Source organism: Perca flavescens, chromosome 13, assembly GCF_004354835.1.
Source record: "Perca flavescens isolate YP-PL-M2 chromosome 13, PFLA_1.0, whole genome shotgun sequence".
NCBI lineage: Eukaryota > Metazoa > Chordata > Actinopteri > Perciformes > Percidae > Perca > Perca flavescens.
The window spans coordinates 6,574,216-6,596,381 of NC_041343.1; the positions used below are offsets into that span (position 1 = coordinate 6,574,216).

At 42.7% G+C, this 22,166-nt stretch overlaps 1 protein-coding gene across 1 annotated transcript in view; it reads left to right on the forward strand.

Moving 5' to 3' along the window:
* LOC114566988 (Down syndrome cell adhesion molecule homolog) overlaps nt 1-22,166 on the forward strand; it is a 72,504-nt gene that overhangs the window by 47,403 nt on the left and 2,935 nt on the right. The window contains exons 12-31 of the mRNA XM_028595865.1: nt 149-245; nt 551-679; nt 920-1,087; nt 2,820-2,890; nt 4,155-4,398; nt 5,234-5,380; nt 9,768-9,923; nt 10,371-10,504; nt 11,242-11,395; nt 12,481-12,598; nt 12,729-12,892; nt 14,093-14,191; nt 14,295-14,483; nt 16,058-16,348; nt 17,862-18,038; nt 18,132-18,162; nt 18,269-18,384; nt 18,877-19,026; nt 20,911-21,108; nt 21,631-21,933. Of these exons, the coding sequence (XP_028451666.1) occupies nt 149-245; nt 551-679; nt 920-1,087; nt 2,820-2,890; nt 4,155-4,398; nt 5,234-5,380; nt 9,768-9,923; nt 10,371-10,504; nt 11,242-11,395; nt 12,481-12,598; nt 12,729-12,892; nt 14,093-14,191; nt 14,295-14,483; nt 16,058-16,348; nt 17,862-18,038; nt 18,132-18,162; nt 18,269-18,384; nt 18,877-19,026; nt 20,911-21,108; nt 21,631-21,933 (3,136 nt within the window). The remainder of the gene's footprint in view (nt 1-148; nt 246-550; nt 680-919; nt 1,088-2,819; nt 2,891-4,154; nt 4,399-5,233; nt 5,381-9,767; nt 9,924-10,370; nt 10,505-11,241; nt 11,396-12,480; nt 12,599-12,728; nt 12,893-14,092; nt 14,192-14,294; nt 14,484-16,057; nt 16,349-17,861; nt 18,039-18,131; nt 18,163-18,268; nt 18,385-18,876; nt 19,027-20,910; nt 21,109-21,630; nt 21,934-22,166) is intronic.

A 22,166-nucleotide genomic window follows, 5' to 3' on the forward strand; every position in this document is an offset into this window, starting at 1 on the left:
GGGAACCACAACTTGAGAAAAAGCCTCTGCGTTAAATTAAAGATATAAGATGTTGGCATCAATTTGAAGACATCTATATTACGACCAGTGACCAGTGGGCAGCCACCTGAATAGTATTTTTTTTTTCTGATTCCTGTGCATCCATCAGATCATGCCCACAGTGAGGGAGGACTCCGGCTTCTTCTCTTGCCATGCCATCAACTCCTTTGGAGAAGACAGAGGAATCATACAGCTCACAGTGCAAGGTAAAACTTCACCTGCTTCAACTGTTCAAAGAAAAAAAAAGGCTGTAACGGAGCTTGTCAGTCTTAGCAACAATTGCAGAAAATGGCATATTTTTACCTGCCATTTTAAGTTCAGTAACACTTGGAAACAAAAGAACAAATGCTGCACTCTGCTCTTGCTATAGCATCACTGTTTATGTACAAAACAATTACGTTTCGGTCCCTCCAGGCGCACCTGCACAGAGGAATTTTTTGATGTACAAGCTGTTTCTTCAAAAAAGTTCAGTAACACTAAAAAAACGTGTTGTTAACGTTGTGCCTTGTAGAGCCCCCGGACCCCCCAGAGGTGGAGATCAGAGAAGTGAAGGACAGGACTATTGCACTGCGTTGGACTATGGGTTTTGATGGCAACAGCCCAATCACAGGCTTCGACATTGAAAGCAAGAACAAATCAGGTACAAGAAAAGAAATGTATATTTAAGATTGGATGGTTTAATCTGACAATGAGACCCATTCTTTACACAAAGCGTTGGTTCAAATCTGTAGAGAGAATCATGTGTTTTGGTTGATTATCCCAGCATTCACTTTGTCCCAGCGCTATGATTTAACATAGCCTGTCCTAATGCACTTAGCTTTGACTTCTCCCCTTTTAGACTTTAGCAAGCCCAATAAACCTTGCCCTGTCCCCTCTACAGCCTCCTGGGATACTGCTCAGAAGACCAAAGATGTGTCGCCTCAGCTCAACCAGGCCACCATCATCGACCTGCACCCCTCCTCCACCTACAACATCCGCATGTTCGCCAAGAACCTGATCGGCAAGAGCGAGGCTAGCAACGAGCTCACCATCACCACTGACGAAGCAGGTGAGAGGGATGAGTCAGTGTTGTATTCTGAATTCAGTTCAATTCAATTTTATAGTCATTGACACAATGGGTAGGCACATACAGTATGTAATCAAATGTAGGTCATTGCTTTCCAATAAACAGTGCACATACTCAGTAGATTTAGAATACAACACATTAACATTATCAACATTATTTACAGACTCAGAATTATTGCATATTACGTGTTATATATATATATATATATATATATATATATATATATAGATAGAACTAAATCATGCACAAATGTTCCTGACACTCACTTTTCACTCTTATTTTCATGTACATAAATCATATACAGTTACAGTAAGAAAAGTAACTTGGAATTTGTTACTATGACAACAAGTCAGAGTAACAAAAACACACGAGTGAGGGTGGAGAGTGAAAGACGACAGGCAAAAAGAGGTAAATGGCCAACTGAGTCAATTCATTAACAGCCCGGTGACATCCGCCCATTGGCTCTGTTGCATTATTGAACACATGCTGACCCCGCACTAAAAGCAGAATTTTTCAATTAGCGGGCTCAGTAGTAAATGTCACACCACGGTCAATAGACTGAGGCTGGACCCCATCTGCAAATCACACCTCCTATCCCTTCATCCCCCCACAGAGCACTTCTCCTCACCCTCAGCAGACACCTATAAATACAACCATCACATTTGTTAAAATAGCCACATCCAACACTCATCACTTCTGGACATTTGTTTCGTGGGGTTTTGTTAAGGAAAATGTTGTTTGCTGCAGCCTTTCTAAAAAAATAGTTGAGACAGTTGTTGGATGTGTACAGTTTTAGATTTCACACTAAACAGTCATACGTAGACAACATATCCAACAGTTACATTCATGTGAAAAAATTAGGACACCCATGCTAAAGTTCACTAAAAAGAGGAATAAAAGAATCATCTTTTGGAAATTGATCTTTAATGCCTTAATTAAAAAAACAAGGAAAAATCCAATATTTAAGGACACCAATTTTCTGTGTGAATGAATAATGTATCGTAAATAAATACATTTGCCCTATGTTAAATTCCCACAGAGGCAGGCAGATTTTTATTTTTAAAGGCCAGTTATTTCATGGATCCAGGATACTATGCATCCTGATAAAGTTCCCTTGGCTTTTGGAATTAAAATTGCCCCACATCATCACATACCCTTCACCATACCTAGAGGTTGGCATGGGGTACTTTCCATAAAATCATCTCTCAATGCAAATCAAACCATCTATTAGGCTAACTGAAATAAAACCATGCCAATCTCTAGGTATGGTGAAGGGTATGTGATGATGTGGGAGGGCTATTTTAATTCCAAATGTCAAGGGAACTTTATCAGGATGCATAGTATCCTGGATCCATGAAATAACTGGCTTTTAATAATAAAAATCTGCCGGCCTTTATGGGAATATAACATAGGGGTGTGTATACTTATGCCCCCTGTATTGTAAGGAATAACATTTATTTATTTACGAAACATTATTCATTCAAAAAGAAATTTGGTGTCCTTGAAGACTGGATTTTTCCTCATTTTTTTAATTAAGGCATTAACATCAATTTCCAAAAGATGATTTTTTTTATTCCTCTTTTTATTCAACTTTAGCATGGGTGTCCTAATTTTTTCACATCCATCGTTTCTATATGTATCTTTTATGTTAAAGTTTTTCTCTATCTTTCTTATCTTAATAATAATATGCCCATGTTGGGCGATCTGATCTCAGCTCCTGATGGACCACCCCAGGAAGTGCAGCTGGAAGCCCTCTCCTCTCAGAGCATCCGAGTCACTTGGCGGGTAAGTTAATCCGACCCTGTGTGTTAGAAATGTGTGTATATTTGCATGAGGTGAGTATGTAGCTGTGTCCAGATAGGTACTATCAGGGATGACAGCGCTGAGGTCTGGCTTGTGGCTGAAGTTTTAAATCCCCAAAGAAATCCTACACTGTTCTCTCCTCGAAGTCAATGAGTCTTTGAACTCAACATTTAACCCGCTACTGAATTTGGACCAGTCAGCTGCCAGGTGTTTCTTTGGTTGGCTGTTACCGAATAAATGAGGGTGTATATACAGTAATTGTCAGTCTTTTATCTCATGTCTGGCGGTTTTGGTGACCTCCCAAGTTATTATTTCCACCATGTGTAGAGTCATTTTGGCCTTTGGTCTTATTCAAATTGTGTGTAGATCCAAAGGAGGCGTATTCATTTCACACGTGGCACCAGAATGCATCTAAACACATGCCTCGAACGATGACTTGTAATCACGTTTTACTTCCTCTCTCTCTCATTCTGGAAGCCGTGACTTAACGGAAAAAAGTGCACATTTTCCCTCAGCCAAGCAGCTGGAGAAGAGGATTGTGTTGGCTGTGTTTTGAGATGTGATTGCATTAATTCAAGATGCTGTCAGGGCCATGAGAGAAAAAACAAAAGAGAGTTGCTAACCTGGACTATACAAGGCACTCAGAGGAAGAGCACAAACAGCATATTATAGGAGTTTTTGGCAAATTGGTGTCATTTGAAATATTCTCTCTTTAGTCTCTGTGGTAGAAAATTAGTGATTTGTATATGTAAATTGCTGAATCACTATTAATGTATCTGTTTGATAACTCAAAGGGGTCTTTTTGCACTCTTTGACGTGAGAGTGGCTCTACGATGTCCAGACAGAATGGTTATAAGACCTTGGGGGTGTCTCATTTTCTTGATATATGCATGTGGGAAACAAACGAGATAGCTAAAAAGAGGGCCTTAGGGGGGAGGGGTCTACAGTATATATATCTAGGTGAGTGTCTGCAAGCTAACACCATACTGTATTTGTGCATTATGTGTGGCGTCTCGCTTCCTGATATCAGAACATAATGTTATATATTCATAAGTTCATAGGAGACTGAACAGAGAGTTTTCTTTATCCACCAAAATTGTGCTTGACCTGAGGGTGCTATTTTATTCATCAGTCGCTGACTCATTTCATTTGTCTCGTAAAATGTGATTCTTTTGCACTCAAATAAAAAAAGAGCGCAGATGTTCAACCCCATTGTCTCACATAAGCCGCGTCGTTCCCTTGTCAGGCGCCCAAAAAGCACCTCCAGAATGGAGCCATCCGAGGCTACCAGGTGGGCTTCAGGGAGTACAGCTCCGGTGGAAACTACCAGTTCAGTGTGATCAGCGTGGAGACCACAGGGGACAATGCCGAAAGCCTGGTGCTGGACAACCTGAAGAAGTTCACCCAGTATGGAGTCGTGGTGCAAGCCAGCAACAGCGCTGGGACAGGGCCCTCGTCCACTGAGGTGGCTGCTACCACGCTGGAAGACGGTAAGAAAGGAGTACAATACCAAACTCAGACCGAAGTGTAATGGCAGACAGAATATTCTGAATGAATCTAAAAATAATAAGAAAACATAAAAGTAAAGAAAGTCTGATACAACATATAAAAAGAAGACATTTGCTAAAAGGGAACACTAAGCAAAAACCAACCGAGTATTCAAAGCTAATAGATGTGATCAGTATATTTGGATTGATGATAACTGTGTCCTATCTAGGCATCGACTGATACTGTTTTTTTAAGGCCAATACTGACAGTGATTATTAGTAGTTAATAAAACCGATACAGATATTTGGATCCAATATGCATACAGTGAAAATGAAAATCTAAAAAAGTCAAAATTAAGATTTTGGATCCAACCCAAAACTTTGTTTAAATGCCTTAAGTAATTATTTAATACATTTGAAAATGTCAACATAATACACAGTAAAAGATACTGTACTCAGATAGTGTTACTGGGGGGGACATTAAGTTAGACTCAGAGGTGAGAGAAACCGAAGCAGAGCTGTAGAGGAGACAAAGTAGAGCATTTTTAATTCATTAACTTTTATCAGTTATCAGGCAAATAAAACACTGATACAGATAATCTGCAAACTGCCCAAAAAGTCCAGTCTATCACTTTTCCTAACATGGGTGATGCCAACACAACACTGTGCATTTCTTGTTCTCAAAGAGGCAGACAGCATGGTTTCATTTTGGAGAGATTTGTGAGGTTATATCACAGCCTAGTGGAGACCAGAGGGTGCTGCCACATGTGGTCAGTCCTATAGTTTCTACTGTGAGTCCACTGTTTTTATAGTCTGCCTCCTGCTTCTTTCCCCTCAGTGCCCAGTCGTCCTCCGGAGAGCGTCCAGGCCACAGCCACGTCTCCGGAGGTCATCTCTCTGTCCTGGCTGACCCCTCCCAAAGACGCTCTGAACGGCAACCTGCTGGGCTTCAGGGTCATCTACTGGGCCAACCTGCCTGATGGAGGTACACATTTATATCGAAGCACTTCCTAAAAACATTAACTGTTACGTACAGTACCATTGTCCTCAGGAATCTGCGCTTTGTCATTAACATATTTACAAGAAAAAATTTAAAAGCTGCTTGATTGTATTTTTAATCAGACATTGAAGTATAGTTGAAATATAACAATCTTGACTCTATCATTGATTTAACAGAGGCATTGTTATCACAAAGCATAGATGTAGACACATACACATTCATCCCTCTGCATGATCTGCATGAGTCAAAGTTCCCTGTGGAGTTTTAGACCTTTAGTAGTGCTATGGAGCTGTTTTTCTACGAGTGGGATGCATTCGACACATTTGTTAGACCTCAAGGATACACTTGATGCATGTTGCTGACTTACACTGAATGTACAGTAAACATCACTTTTGTTTGTTTATAAGAAAACCCCACAGGGCCCATTTAAAGTGCTCATATTATGCTTTTTGGCTTTTCCCCTTTCCTTTATTGTGTTATATATCTTTTTTATGCATGTTATAGGTTTACAAAGTGAAAAAGCCCAAAGTCCCCCCCAAAGGGACTTACCATCTCCAACAGAAAACACTGTTCACAAACTGCTCCAAACAGCTCTATTGTAGTCCAGCCTTTACTTCAGAGACCAACGTGGTCACTTTGTACCACACGTTATAATGCTCACCTAGCTGCTAGCATGGCACGCCCTCATACTCTGCTTCTGACTGGCTAGTAGTCCTTACCTAGGTACTGTCGGGGCACACCCTCTTACTCTGCTTCTGACTGGCTAGTAGTCCTTACCTAGGTACTGTCGGGGCACACCCTCATACTCTGCTTCTGACTGGCTAGTAGTCCTTACCTAGGTACTGTCAGGGCACTCACTCATGCTCTGCTTCTGACTGGCTAGTAGTCCTTACCTAGGTACTGTCAGGGCACTCCCTCATGCTCTGCTTCTGACTGGCTAGTAGTCCTTACCTAGGTACTGTCAGGGCACTCCCTCATGCTCTGCTTCTGACTGGCTAGTAGTCCTTACCTAAGTACTGCGCATGTGCGACTCCCAACAAAGATGGAACAGAAGTGAGATGCCTCACTCTGTAAATATACGGCCCTAGGGCCAGAACTGGCCCACCAAAGGGTCCTACTGGATGACTTTGCATAGTAAAAACAAAACAGTATTATAGATTCCAAGTGCTTACATACAGGCAAATTGACAAAAACCTGTCAAGCCCAGGCTACTTTTCATGCAGGAGCCACCGGTGGGAAAAAAGGAGAAAAGTGGACACATCGTTGGGTTTTCCAAGAAAAATGGACCAGTTCCTATCTCCAATTTCCAGCACCACTATCAGACTCATCATGGCGATGGTTGTACTGGTTCTACCAACGTAAGATCAAATTGGGCTGCATGTGGCCCATGAACTAAAATGACAGCCCTAAATTAGGCCAATGATTGAAACTACTACATAGAATAAGAACATATAGGAAAAAGATGGAACAATAGAGAATTAAGGATAATATATAATATATACTATTTTAAAGATTATTTTGGGAGTGCCTTTTTTATAGATAGTGTAGATAGGAAGGGGGGGAGAGAGAAAGGACGACATGCAGCAAAGGGCCACTGGTTGGATTCAAACCCAGGCCGCTACCAAGGACTCTACTCGGTGAGCTAGAGGTCATCCCGCAATGGTTTTTTGACTAGCATTTCAGTGATTATATTAATGCAAATAAATGTAGAAAACTGCTGCAGATTCCCACACAGAGGAGACTAGAGAGAGGGACCTTGGGTCAAACGCAAACATAAATACTTCAACTGCATCAGATCTGTTTACTTCCTTTGCTCACTGCTGATGTCCAGTCTTGAGTCGAGCCAGTAATCTCTGCTGAATGCAAAGGTTATGAGCTAAAAACTGTGTAGTGCTAAGTTTATATAATGAATAACGTAATAAGGATAGTTGATGCTAATGAGTAAGCTATAGCTTATAGTTACCCAAGTGTATTTCTGGGTATCTGACTAACCTCCACTCATAAATAAACTGAATTGAATTGAGTACTGGCCAAAAGTCTGCCTGGCCCTGTGGAAGTCAGACAGCATGCCATGCCCCTGTCACATGCCGGGGTTGTGTCAGTGGGATTGGTTGTGACAGCACGATTACCTTTGACCCCTGCACTGTCACTTCATGTTGGCCTGCCTGTACAACATAAACGCTCCAGACTTGACAGCTACGACTAGTTTGCATGGTAACAGTCCGTAGTTCTGTGGGAGATCACTAAAAGTTAAATGTCAGTTTTATTATTTATAAATGCTTTGGCTTGTATTGTACGTAAATATATCATGACATGTGAAGTGTCAACACTTGACACTTCACATTGTATCTTTTGCAATCAAACTTTTCTATTTACTATTCTATCTATACCAATCACAGAGCAGTTCATCAGTATGAGGGGATGTAATGTGACTGACCAGCAGAGGGAGATACAAGCCCTTTCTAACAAACAGTGGTGCCGGTTGTAACAGTGCACCAGTGATAGATGTCTATGGCACCAGTGTTGTTGGAATCAGCTCAGTGTCACAGTGGTTGATTTTAGACAGTAATAGAATAATCCCATCCGAATGGACTGCCTGGCTACTGACTCTGTTTTGCAAAGTCAAAACAAAGACCAATAAAATAATACATTTGTTTTGTCTCGAATCCATATAGCACTACTGAGAGCCACAAAACTCACCAAGAGCCGTGATAAAAGTTTACAGCTCAGTTGGTTTTGTTTTCACTTCTGGTTGAAATTCTTCTTTTTCCTTGCCACTTGGAATAAGCTCAGTGAAGTTTTATTGTGAAAATTCCAAGAAGAGATGCAGCTGGGCTCATATATCTCTGGAGAGAAGTGACAAGAGAGAAAAAAAAGGGAGAAGAAACATTGTTTAGAAGAGAAATGGCCAGGGAGTGACACAGAGAGACATCAATAATTCAAACCCCAGTAGCTGAGGGTAGCGGGTTGCCAGTGGAGGCCTGCCACCACAGCAGACCTTGGACCTGGGGTTGTTTAGACTTTGTGATTGAATATGACATTATACCCAAGGATGGGCTATGACACCCTTGGACCTGACATCTACTTTTATGAATGTGACCTGCTGTATAATACATTAGTCACATGTTTGGACCAGTGGCAGCTTGTCATATCACTGGCTATATTCGTAATAAGAAACCTGCATTGGCTAAAGCTGCCTACACATGAGCTACAACAAAACCGCGAGGTAGGGCGCAGAGCAAAGAGGCAAAGGAACGTTCTGGAATTGTTTGAGCCCAGCGCATAGCGGTTTTGCCGCCTATCACGAGTAGGCAGCTTAAAGGTCCCATGGCATGGATATTTCACTTTATGATGTTTTTTAATCATTTTAAAGAGTTTCCCTAGCCTGCCTATGGTCCCCCAGTGGCTAGAAATGGTGATAGGTGTAAACCGAGCCCTGGGTATCCTGCTCTGCCTTTGAGAAAATGAAAGCTCAGATGGGCCGATCTGGAATCTTCTCCTTATGAGGTCATAAGGGGAAAGGTTACCTCCCCTTTCTCTGCTTTGCCCGCCGCCCACAGCTGCCCAGAGAATTTGGCCCACCCATGAGGAAATAGAGCTACAACCGTGGCTGCAAGCTGCTCAAGGCGACACCCCCACCCTCCACCTTGCCCCCCCTCTCTCCTCCTCAATAGCATTCAAAGCTACAGACACAGAAATGGCACATCCTAAGGACCACTAAGGTCTATATAAAGAGACTTCAGATACAGTATTAGGGGACCACTAAGGTCTATATAAAGAGACTTCAGATACAGTATTAGGGGACCACTAAGGTCTATATAAAAGAGACTTCAGATACAGTATTAGGGGACAACTAAGGTCTATATAAAAGAGACTTCAGATACAGTATTAGGGGACCACTAAGGTCTATATAAAGAGACTTCAGATACAGTATTAGGGGACCACTAAGGTCTATATAAAAGAGACTTCAGATACAGTATTAGGGGACCACTAAGGTCTATATAAAAGAGACTTCAGATACAGTATTAGGGGACCACTAAGGTCTATATAAAAGAGACTTCAGATACAGTATTAGGGGACCACTAAGGTCTATATAAAAGAGACTTCAGATACAGTATTAGGGGACCACTAAGGCCTATATAAAAGAGACTTCAGATACAGTATTAGGGGACCACTAAGGTCTATATAAAAGAGACTTCAGATACAGTATTAGGGGACCACTACAGCCTATATAAAAGAGACTTCAGATTACAGTATTAGGGGACCACTAAGGCCTATGTAAAAGCATCCAAAAGCAGCATGTCATAGGACCTTTAAGGCATTTGACCTGTGGTGTCTTCACTAAATGTTACTTTATTTTTTTATCCATCAGAGCTCGGAGAGATCAGGAATGTGACAACCTCGAAGCCTTCTCTGGAGCTGGATGGACTTGAGAAGTACACCAACTACAGCATCCAGGTGTTGGCCTTCACCAGAGCTGGAGACGGTGTTCGCAGTGAACAGATCTACACTCGCACCAAGGAGGACGGTAGGAAGATGAAGTCACCACTCCAAATCAAATCACAAGGGCATGTAATGTGAAAGGGCAGCACTCAAGCTGTTTCAAAGAGATGCTTAGACTTGAGTTTGACTCGCTGCTGTAGGGCCTCAAGGAATTACAGCATGTCTGTTCTTAACATTAAATAGAGAAATGGCAGCTTTGCCAAGTTGAGACTATTGCTCAGCAGCGAATGAAGCCCTGTGGTAAAAAATAAATAAAATAAAAGAGGCTAGGGAGCAGTAGGGTCTTTAACATGCTTATTAAGTGGAGAGCTGTAACTAACTTACATGTAGCAGGAAGTCCTGCGGAATATGACATTTTGCCATCTGTTATCTTGCTTTATAATCGGTGTAAGAAGCACCGTAAAGATCTTCCGAGGAATAATATTAGCTTAATGTGGAAAAATATATCAACTAGATGATCTTTTCCTTTTAGTTCCTGGGCCTCCGGCGGGTGTGAAGGCAGCAGCTGCATCGAACTCAGTGGTGTTTGTGTCCTGGCTTCCTCCTCTCAAAGTGAACGGCATCATCCGGAAATACACCGTTTTCTGCTCCAACCCACACCCCACGGTAGGAACGTTTAATAAATAATGAAATCAGACATTCAGTACTTTGCCATAATTAAAGTTCCTGTAAATCTATGAACAAGTTAGCATTTGGCAGGCTGGCATTATTCTATACTTTTCTTATTGTCAACAAATTCTATGAAAAGACCAAATCAACAATGTGTTAGTCTGTCTCTCACTGCTTTCTGATTTCAGTTGAAGGTATCTACGTAAGAGTGACATGACACTGTCATGAACACATGAACCCTAACCCTAACTCTAGCCCTAACCCTAAACATAACCGAATGACACTTACTAAAAGAAGCATTATGTCATAAACGTTTATGACTTGCTTATAATGTTTATGACACGTTCATCACAGTGTCATGTCACTCTTATGTAGATACCTTAAAGTGTAAAGTGTGGACATTAGTTTTGAACACACGTTGGTTGAAAAGCAATTTAAAGCAGCTATAACCAATATTTAAATCATGGATTGAAAGGCTATGTACGATTCACTAATAATAGAACTACATAGCTCATATACAGTTTTGGAAAAAGATATACCAGGCTTTGGATACACACACAATATTTTTTAGTAGGAGACATGCATTGTTGGTTTTGATGTGTTTATGGGATGTGTTGACAATAAGAGAAATATAGAACGCCACCAGGCTTATCCTCTAACATTAAGTCAGCATTTAATGTTGATGGAAAACACGATGACATGAATGACGTTCCTGAATGTCTTCCCTCGGCCAGGTGAGCAGTGAGTTTGAAGCGGCCCCGGACGTGTTCTTCTACCGCATCCCCAACCTGAGCAGGAACCGCCAGTACAGTATCTGGGTGGTGGCCGTCACCGCTGCAGGCCGTGGAAACGCTAGTGAAATCATCACTGTCAAACCGATGGCAGAGGGTAGGTGGAGCTGAGCTTTGGTACAGTTTGAAGTGTCGAATAAAGATGAAATACTTGCACTGTGCTGCCTTCCACATTTGATCTATAGGCAGATTGCCTGGTTTACTGGTAAATGAAGTGAGAAGTAAACTCCTGAATAAGAGGCAAACGGTGTCCCAGTCTACGTGCCCAATGGGACTATAATGCAAAATAGGATGCTTAGTTTTGGGACTCTTTTTGGACTTTGGAGTTTGAAACACAAGTGCTATAATAGCAATGAGGAAGGAAATCACAGCGTACAATGTAAAGATATTATAGTAGGTCTATTTTTTAGGTCTACCCTGCTTTACCCTCTTTCCACAACTAACTTCACCCATGTAGATGTGTGAAAAACATGATCTTATCCCCAGTATCTCCTTATAGGAAGACAGGTAGGGGAGCATCAGCTGAATGTAAATAGCTCTGTGTTTGGCCCTGTCGACACTTTACATGCTTGCTGAGAGCTGATAAGCTGATTGCATATGCTGATAGACCCCATGGTGTCTGGAGTCAGGACCCAGAGCTCCTATCACGACCTGTCTGAAGTCTACAGCAGGTGATGGATGCTCCACTGCTTAGATGGAGAGAGAAACCCCATCAGACTGTGGCCCCTGAGCCTGTATCCCTGACTCCAGCCGTTTCCTCATAAGGACTCCGGACAAGGTCTGGAGATTCCCTTTTCTCACACGTAGCACACAACAGGAGATTGTCCGTGTCGGACTTGTTCTCACTTAATGGAAATACTCCGAAGAGGGGTGGCGCTGGTCATAAACAAGCGAGTCTCTTGCCGTTCCTTGAATATGTCTACCGTTGACCCTTACCGACAGAAGTTCCAATGTCTACATTATTTCAGGGTTGCAGTGCATATGTGAAAGGGTCAGTGAGCCAAAGGGTTATAGAGTAAATGAAAGCCCAACGATATGAAAGAAACTCTTTCTGAAATCATTCAGCAAACAGCAACACATCTGTTTGTTACTGCATCTCCCCTGTGTGCTGATAAAGCGTGTGTGTGTGTGTGTGTGTGTGTGTGTGTGTGTGTGTGTGTGTGTGTGTGTGTGTGTTTGCAGCTCCAGCTCGGATCCTGACCTTTAACAGGACAGTAACGACTCCCTGGATGAGGGACATTGTGCTGCCTTGTAAAGCAGTGGGTGATCCATCCCCGACCATCAAGTGGCTGAAGGAGATGTGAGTTCAGTAAAAGCTGTTGCTGTAGGTGCCGTGATAGATGGCTACACGTGTATACAGTCTCCAGCAGTAGTAGTTCAATTTGTCTTTTCAAAGTTACCGTGTGACACTGACAACATCTGCGTTTCAGCAATGGAACCCCAGCGCCTGTTGTGATCGACAGCCGGCGCAGCGTCCATGGTAATGGCAGCCTTGTTATTCGCACGGTGAAAGCAGAGGATTCTGGGAACTACACTTGTGTGGCCAGTAACAGCTTCGGGTCTGACAAAACCATCCTCAACCTGCAGGTTCAAGGTAAGCAAGCATTTTTTTGTACCAACCCCTACAATCTCCAAGATCTCTTTTTTTTTTTTTTTGATCAAATGTTTAAAAAAAAATGGTTACAAAAATTAGAATATTAATAATAAAGAAAAAACTTAAAATAGAAACAAATAAATTAAATTAATAAATTAAAATGAAATAAGGAGTGTATAAACACAAAAACACATCATATACCAATATATACACATACGCAAAACAATATCCCCCCACCCTCCCCAGGACCCCGTGGGCTGGCAACTGTAGTCACAGTTGGCCTTTTATTGTCTCTGCCGCTAAAAGCCACATTTCCACATTCACCTCTCTAGCTCCATTGATGCAGGCTGTTGAAAGTTCCATGTAAACTACGTCAATAAAGGTCAGAAGCCACTGCTTAATTTTCAAAGTGTGTGGTGGCTTCCAGCGCACTGCCACCATTTTCTCTGCAGATGTGAGCCCAGCAAGGACTATCCTTTTCTGACATTTAGAAATCCAGAGTGAATTGCATTCAGCAGCAGAACTAAATGACACTTGTCGCACAATCACACAATGTCGTCAGTTCTGAGGCAACATTCTGCCAGAACCGTGCAACAGGGGGACACTCCCAAAACATATGGTGAAACGTGCCCATGGTCTCCAAGATCTCTGTCTCGGGTTTTTTTTTTGCCGGCACCCCTGGCGATAAGCTATAATGGCAGGTGTGTTTTTAGATCTCACTTCCCAGAGATCGGAACAGTGTCAGTTCTGTGACGTCAGTCAGTTGGCAGTTGTTTTTCTTTGGACTTGGACTTTTGAAGTTTCATAGTCTGTAGTCATCCTCTTTCCTTTGTTTGTTCGGCCATAGTAACCCTCGAGAATGTCGCCACAGACACCCAGTTCGTAATACTGTAAATACAAGGGCTTTCATCAGTGGACCATAGGTGCATAGGCTCCATAAACATTGTGTTACCTCATTTGGCGATAGATAATGACTTAACAGATGTTATTTTAATGAGAATCTCCAAGATTACTTTAAAAACTAGTGCCCATCAGAATGTATAACACTTACACACAGGTGATGTTATGAGCCTGCTGCACCTGTGGATTGCTGTTAATGCATTTACACACTCTTTGTGGGATGCAAGTGAAAGTTTTCTACACCTTTTTATTTTTTAAGACTCGCCCTAACAATCACTAATTTCTGGGCCTTTCCTTCAGTTCCACCCGACCAGCCTCGCCTCACAGTGACCAAGACAACCACCACCTCGATAACCCTCTCCTGGATCCCTGGAGACAACGGAGGCAGCTCCATAAGAGGTCAGACGGACATAACCCTGTTTTTCTTTTTCAATGTTTTTGTTCCTGTTGTTGTTGTTTTTCCTGTTCCTTAACATTCATTTCCCCACGTGTTCTTTTCCAGGCTACATTCTGCAGTACTCTGAGGATAACAGCGAGCAGTGGGGTAACTTTCCCATCAGTCCCAGTGAGCGCTCCTATCGCCTGGAGAACCTCAAGTGTGGAACCTGGTACAAGTTCACACTCACAGCCCAGAATGCAGTGGGGCCAGGACGCATCAGTGAAATCATCGAAGCAAAGACCCATGGGAAAGGTATAGACAAACAAGTTGACTTTTGAGAGGAACATAAACATATTAGAGGTGATCATATATATTTTCAGTGATTTTTTTTTTTTTTAAACTAAAGTCATTGCACCATCACAATATTTTATTATCCTTACAAGTGGAGGATTTATATGTCTAGTGGGAGCAAACTTCAACATTTGACAATGCAATTGATTTAGATTTTTTTTTCTTAGTAAGCATGTAGTCATGTGATCAATACAGCATAGTATACTCATTGTTTAAAACATGATATCACGTCCTTCTAAATGGCAAGAAAAACGCCTGTTGTGAGAATTAATTATGAATATAAATAATATAAAATAAGTCATTTATTTAGAAACATATTGCTATCTTCTTTCCTAATAATGTAATTGATGATTCAATGAACAGGACACTGTGAAATGTAATGATACTTGTTAAAGTGCTCATATTAATCTTTTTTGGCGTTTTCCCTTTCCTTTATTGTGTTATATATCGTTTTTGTGCACGTTATAGGTTGACAAAGTGAAAAAGCCCAAAGTCCCCCCCAAAGGGACTTAACATCTCCAACAGAAAACACTGTTCACAAACTGCTCCAAACAGCTCTATTGTAGTCCAGCCTTTACTTCAGAGACCAACGTGGTCACTTTGTACCACACGTTATAATGCTCACCTAGCTGCTAGCGTAGCACGCCCTCATACTCTGCTTCTGACTGGCTAGTAGTCCTTACCTAGCTACTGTCAGGGCACGCCCTCATACTCTGCTTCTGACTGGCTAGTAGTCCTTACCTAGGTACTGTCAGGGCACGCCCTCATACTCTGCTTCTGACTGGCTAGTAGTCCTTAGCTAGGTACTGTCAGGGCACGCCCTCATACTCTGCTTCTGACTGGCTAGTAGTCCTTACCTAGGTAGTGCGCATGTGCGACTCCCAACAAAGATGGAACAGAAGTGAGATGTCTCACTCTGTAGCTAAAACAGAGAGCTCAACACACAGGGTGAAATGAGGAGCTGCACCAATGTGCAGTACAACAAAAATGTGGTATTTTCTGAAAATTAAACCATGTAAACCTTTTCTGGTACAACCTCTAAATACAATTATGAACCTGAAAAGGAGCATAATATGAGCACTTTAAAGTACCATGTTGCATCATATTTACATTTTTAACCAATTTTCAGGTAAGTTTTGATTGGAGCTGAAATGATTAAGAAATGAATCATCATAAGATTATTAGGCAACTACATTGATAATCAATTTATTTTAAAAGCCATTTATCAAGTAAAATGCCAGTTTTGGGTCCAAATATGAAACGTTGCTCGTCTTGCATGATACTCAAAGGGGTTTTGGATTGTTGGTCAGACAAAAAAAATGATTTGAAGACTTGAGATGGGCATTTGTTCTGACATTTTGTTAGACCAAATGATTATGAGAAAATAATCATCAGATTAAAATAATTTTAATTATTTCATTTTTTTTCTTCTTCAATTGTTAAAAGTTAAATCATTACCACTCAGCACATGTGCACAGGTTTTTTCATTCTTCCTATCTCATCTTAACACACCGAGGCGTCCCCTTTCTCCACAGAACCTCAGTATGCTAAAGAGCAGGAGCTGTTCACGGGCATCAACGCCACTCGGGTCAAGCTCAACCTGAATGGCTGGAATAACGGCGGGTGCCCCATCACCTCCTTCACCTTGGAGTATCGGGCTGTGGACTCGCCCACGTGGACCACGGCACAGCGCACCTCCCTCACCAAGAGCTACATCCTGTACGACCTGCAGGAGGCCACCTGGTACGAGCTGCAGATGAAAGTCTACAACAGCGCCGGCTACGCTGAGAAGAGAGTCAAGTTCGCAACACTCAGCTACGATGGCAGTGAGTTGACACAATACCGTTTCCAACTCATTTTCTTTGCAGGGAATAAAGTCACTGAAATATCTGTCATGGCTGGCAGAATGTGGCAGGGAAGTGCACCTGCGTGATTCACCGGCTGCTCCAGAGCTAGTATAATGGGAACACTGACACTCTGACGGTTGGACGAGTACAGAGTCTGGGATAAAACGCCTATGTTCCCAGTAACTGTAGCATACTGAGTCTGGCTAACTGAAGTAGTTGAGGCAAAGCAGAATAAATCACTTTTTTTTTTTCTTTTTTTTTTTTAATAGCAGTGCTCGAGGCTGGAGGGGATTGAGACTCCCTTGATGAATTGGGCAATAAAAAGCACATTTCATGCGGACTCCAGTGGCTGTAGCTGCTTTGTGTGTTGCTGCTTGTGAAGCCTCCATCACAAGCCTACTGAATGCCACCACATGAGTTAAAAAGTTGTATGATCTCCTTTGAGATACAGGCTACATCTGCTCTATTACATTTGGACTTAAAAACAAATATCTTTTGCTTCGTTTACGCCTCGCGTTCACACAACTCCGGCATTTCCGAGCCCCTAAAACGGAGACATTAAGAAACACTGCTAACCCCTATGTGGTTTGAAAACTCCGGGGCTGCTTTGTAGTCTGGACGGGCACAAATGGAGAACCTTTGGAAACGATGATGCATGTTTTATATGTTAGGTAGGCTTACATACCTTTCAGTAAACAGTTCCACCTCGTCGTCGGTCCAAGCTAATAAATCCCATCTCTTACTTTTTGCCACTATTGTTTTTACTTCAAAGTATTTTCTGCATTTTCAACTCATACATCCATGATTTTCAACCACAGTGTTACGTCAGACAATCTGCTTCCTGTTTACACTGGCACCCAAGCCCACTGTGTGCCAGTGGTCATGTGATGTGTGCTGTCAGACGTGTTAATATGGACGGAGATTAGTTCAGCTACTGGAACTAAAACTCTTGTGTGGACGGAGATTGTGTTTGTCTCAAAACACCGCTTAAAAATGAAAACGTAATAGTGTAGATGCAGTCAAAGGATGCTGCCAGCTCATGTTTCAACCCAGAAGTTCAGAGGTATTCTGCCATTACCAGTTCTCAAGACCAAGCGCTTCACTTCCTCCTTTACTAACATACTGGAGCTGGAGAGAATAATCAGGCTGAGCGTTTCTTTATAAAGGATGAGTTAATTTGCATTTAAGTACGGTTTGGCAGAATGGAAACCAGCATTACTGCCCATCAAAAGATCAAGTGCTGATATAAACAGAATGCAGCAGCTTGTGCTGGAACACTGTACGTGATCGCTTGGAAATAAAATGATAAACGCTTAAGCTACTGATGATCAACTTTTACACAATATGATCAGCAGCTATCATTTAATGGCACAAATGAAATGGTTTTGTTGCTGTTGATTCCTACTACGACACCGACAAGTGTTCTGTTCCATGTCAATGATGTCTTAAAGCACCAGTATCTGTCATGACACGTATCACGACTTGTGCACAGGTACCATCGCACCTTTGGTGAAGGCACCCAATGTGAGCGAGGACAACTCCGGGGGCGGCGAAGGTTTGAAGATGATGGTGACCATTTCCTGCGTGTTGGTGGGCATTGTTGTGATCTTCATCGGGTTGCTGGTGCTGAGGAGGAGGAGGAGGGAGCAGAGGCTCAAGAGGCTCCGAGGTGAGACGAGAGAGGTCCTCTACCGTAACATGGCAGATTTCAGCCTCTATTCTCCCGTGTCAAGTAAACTTATGTTTTTTGTTTGTTTTCCAGATGCAAAAAGTTTGGCTGAGATGCTCATGAGGTAAGAATGGGCGCCAACCATCTCAGCATGCACACAGCACTTTGATTAATTACAACAGGAGTTTCTGATAATTTTTATTTATTTTTTTTGGTTTTGTGCTCTCCAGCAAAAACACACGTCCAGTAGAGCCAATTAACAAACAGCAACAGACGCTCCGTATGCACATCGACATCCCCAGAGCCCAGCTCCTGATCGAGGAAAGAGACACCATGGAAACTGTTGGTAAGCTCACCAATGTGTGCGCTGCGGCCATATGAGTAGGGTTGGGTATGGTTTGGATTTTTACGATTCCGATGCCGAACCGGTACTTTTAAAACGATTTTGATTCCTAAACCGATTCTTGAAAAACTGAAAAATGACATCAAAGATGTAATATGTTTACTAGCTATCAGTGAAGGGTTAATATGCTTTTACGTCCGTTTTTTAGTGAGCCAAGAGGGGAAAATATGGCATTTTAAAAGTAGCCTATATTTATGGTAGCTACAGAGAAAAGGGTGATATTTCAGAAAGTATTTCAGTTGACACATTAAGTGGAACCGAAATGAGGAACCAAAAAAATTTGGTCCGATTCCCACCGGTTGCGTAGGATGGAACCGGGTTTCGGTACCCAACCCTACATATAAGACACTGTACTTGTTTTTTTTCACAGTAATGCATACAGCAAATGAACCTGGTTGTTTTGGTGCTGACCTTGTTTTTGTTGCTGTCCCACAGACGACAGGTCCACTGTGTTACTGACTGACAACGACTTCGGGGAGACTCAGAAACAGAAGTCGTCCACGGTCACCCACACAGTCCACTACCAGTCCCTGTCCCAGGCCACCGGGCCACTGGTAGATGTATCTGATGCCAGACCAGGAACCAGTAAGTCCAGTACGGACGTTTTTTTTTAAAACTTCATAACACATAAAGGGCCCTATCTTGCACCCAGCGCAGCGCGAAGCCCGAAGCAAGTGTCTTTGTTAGTTTAAGACCAACGCAGTTGTCAATTTCCCGTCCAGTTAAATAGCAAATGCACCTGCGCCCATCTGTGCGCCCATGGTGCTGGTCTTACATGGAGGTGTGTTCAGGTACATTCTGGCCGTATTGCTATCTTGAGGCAGCGGGAAGTGATCGTGCCATTGACCAACAAAAACCTGGTCTAAAGTCAATAGCGCAGCATTTACTTGTTATTTTAACAGCAAATCAGTAAAATGCTCCAAGGCTTATGCACAGTGCGCGCACACTGCTTGTTACACACACACAGGGAGGCGCAGCAGCACACAAACATGCAAAAGATTACAAATAAAAATATTACGGTGCAAATCCGCCATCATAATAGCAATGCGCCAAGGTCCAAACGCGCCTGGCTTTTAAAGGGAATGGGAGATGACTCTCTGATTGGTTTATTGCATGTCACGCCCAAAACACACCTATGAATTAATGAAGACACTAAGTACAACCCTTTTGAACCATGCGACCGGCGCGCAGACCCTTTTTTCCGTCGTCAAACTAGCAAAAGTAGATTTGGACACGCCTTAAACACACCTGCGCCATGCACTTCACTCTGTGCGCTTAGATCGTTAAAATAGGGCCCAAAATATATTATTACACGGCTAGATTCTGATTGGTCAATCACGGCACTCCACGGTTCTATTTCCATACAACAGACGGAGTTCTGATCACAGACTCTGGCAGACAATCAATAAAATAGTTTTCAGATCGCGCAGCAACAAAGGGAGAGAGAGGGTGGAGCAAACAGCACTAACAGCGCTGATGGCATCAGTGCTGACAGAGCTTTAGTAAGCTCCTTGTTTAGCTCACTCACAGCCGGTGAGTCATTACTGCGAATTTGAAACCCTTCAGGCTGATTCAAGGCCTGCATCACACTGTCGGGGTTCTTATCCGCAATAATGACAGGCTCGCTCCACATTATTGTTTACATACATGTGCTTTAGTTCGTGCCTGTTGTTTTCTCAGATATCTTCCTTTTCCAAGCACTTTTTCCTTTAGTTATGTTGTATTTTTCCACCTTTGATGTGGCTTTTTATTTACATCTGGTATTGCTTTGGTACGAAATGATGCGAAGCCTGCGAGACATCACCGCACTCGCACTCATCCTCTTCACACTGCAATGTACACCCTTGGGGATCGTGTACTTAAAGGTGCCCTGTGGAGTGTTCTTGTAAACAAACATTTCGAAAACAATTTCCTCCTAAAACATTTGCAAAGCTGAGTTTTATTTTATATCCCGCATTGTTCACTAGCTTTCAGTCTTCTCTATCGTCCCTGCCTTTGCTGGCACATTGCTGCATATCTTACATTTTGGTGGCAACTGATATTAGATGCAGGTATGCATACCATTGCTGTTATGACCAGTTCATTTCATGTCCATCATCATAATGTTTTTCTGTGTGCAATAACACTGAAAAATCTTAGGTACAATTATTTTATTTATATTCACAAGCAGTTTTTTAAACAGTGTATGTTTCCGGTGCACTTTTGCAATTAGAACTCAGCTGAGATCACAGCTGTTTTGTCTTTATATTGTTCTTTTAGGAGCCGTCACACTTTATATTTTATTTATTTCTTTTTATATGTATATAGCTTTGCATTTTTGCTTATATTTTTTGTAGAACTGACTCTAAGAGCAATGCACAAAAATTCCAATGTACTCGTGCGGTACCTGTACCTGTGCAAACGGCAATAAATATATATTCCATTCTATTCCCTGCCATAAACACCCCACGTTCTCCTCCTCGTTCTCAGACCCTACAGCCCGCCGCACAGCCAAAGCCGGCCCAGCCGCTCGCAACCGCTACGCCAGCCAGTGGACCCTGAACCGCCCGCACCCCCCTGTCTCCTCCCACACTCTCAGCACTGACTGGAGGCTGCCCACCCCCAGAGTTGCAGGCTCTGTCGACAAGGAAAGTGACAGCTACAGCGTCAGCCCATCTCAGGACACAGGTAAGCTACATATGTGGACACGGCTGCTTTAAATCGCCCCAAAGTTTCAGCAGTGTAACAGTACCCTTCATCTCTAACATCAAATCAGTTTAAGCTGTCTGACGTTTAACAAAAGCTGTGTTTAAACCGTTCCCTCATTCACTCACTCACTATTCCCTAGCTATATGGTGTTTATTACATAGTGAACTATATAGGGAATGACCAAACGAGATTTCAGACACTACACTGACATTTTCGTGAGTCCTTCTGCTTCTTCTTCTCCTCCGGGAAAAGACTACCGTGTTGCATTTGGGTATACAGGAGTAAAACGTAGGGTACATCGTATGTACACTGAAATTAGCCGTGCATTGTGGACTATATAGTGAATGAAATTATCCGCTGAGAATTTGAACACCAGTACAAAATGGCGACACACACTATGTATGGAACTATTTCCGTGATAGGGGAACGGTTTTGAACACAGCTAAAGTTACATACTAACTCCTGACACTAATCCCTCCACTAACCCCGGCCCATGTCCAGACCGAGCACGGAGCAGCATGGTGTCGACGGAGAGCGCGTCCTCCACCTACGAGGAGCTCGCCAGAGCCTACGAGCACGCCAAGATGGAGGAGCAGCTGCGCCACGCCAAATTCACCATCACGGAGTGCTTCATCTCTGACACTTCCTCTGAGCAGATGACGGCCGGCACCAACGACTACACCGACAGCCTGACCTCCAGCACACCGTCCGAGTCAGGCATCTGCCGCTTCACTGCTTCCCCGCCCAAGCCTCAGGACGTCAGCCGGGTCATGAACATGGCCGTGCCCAAGGCCCACAGACCGGGTGAGGCCACAGAACGGTCTGGGCCTGAACCCCCGACCGCACGCTAATCTTTTATTACAAATGGCCTCAATATGGTGCTGATTACACTAATGCCTAAACTTCAACTTCCTGTTTTAATATTAATATCCAACCATTAAATGCCGACAGTGAACCCAGTCGGAGTGCCGCAACATGCATTCAAGTTGATGATTATCTCAGTTAAAATAGGCTTACAGTCTTTAAGAGAGAAGCTG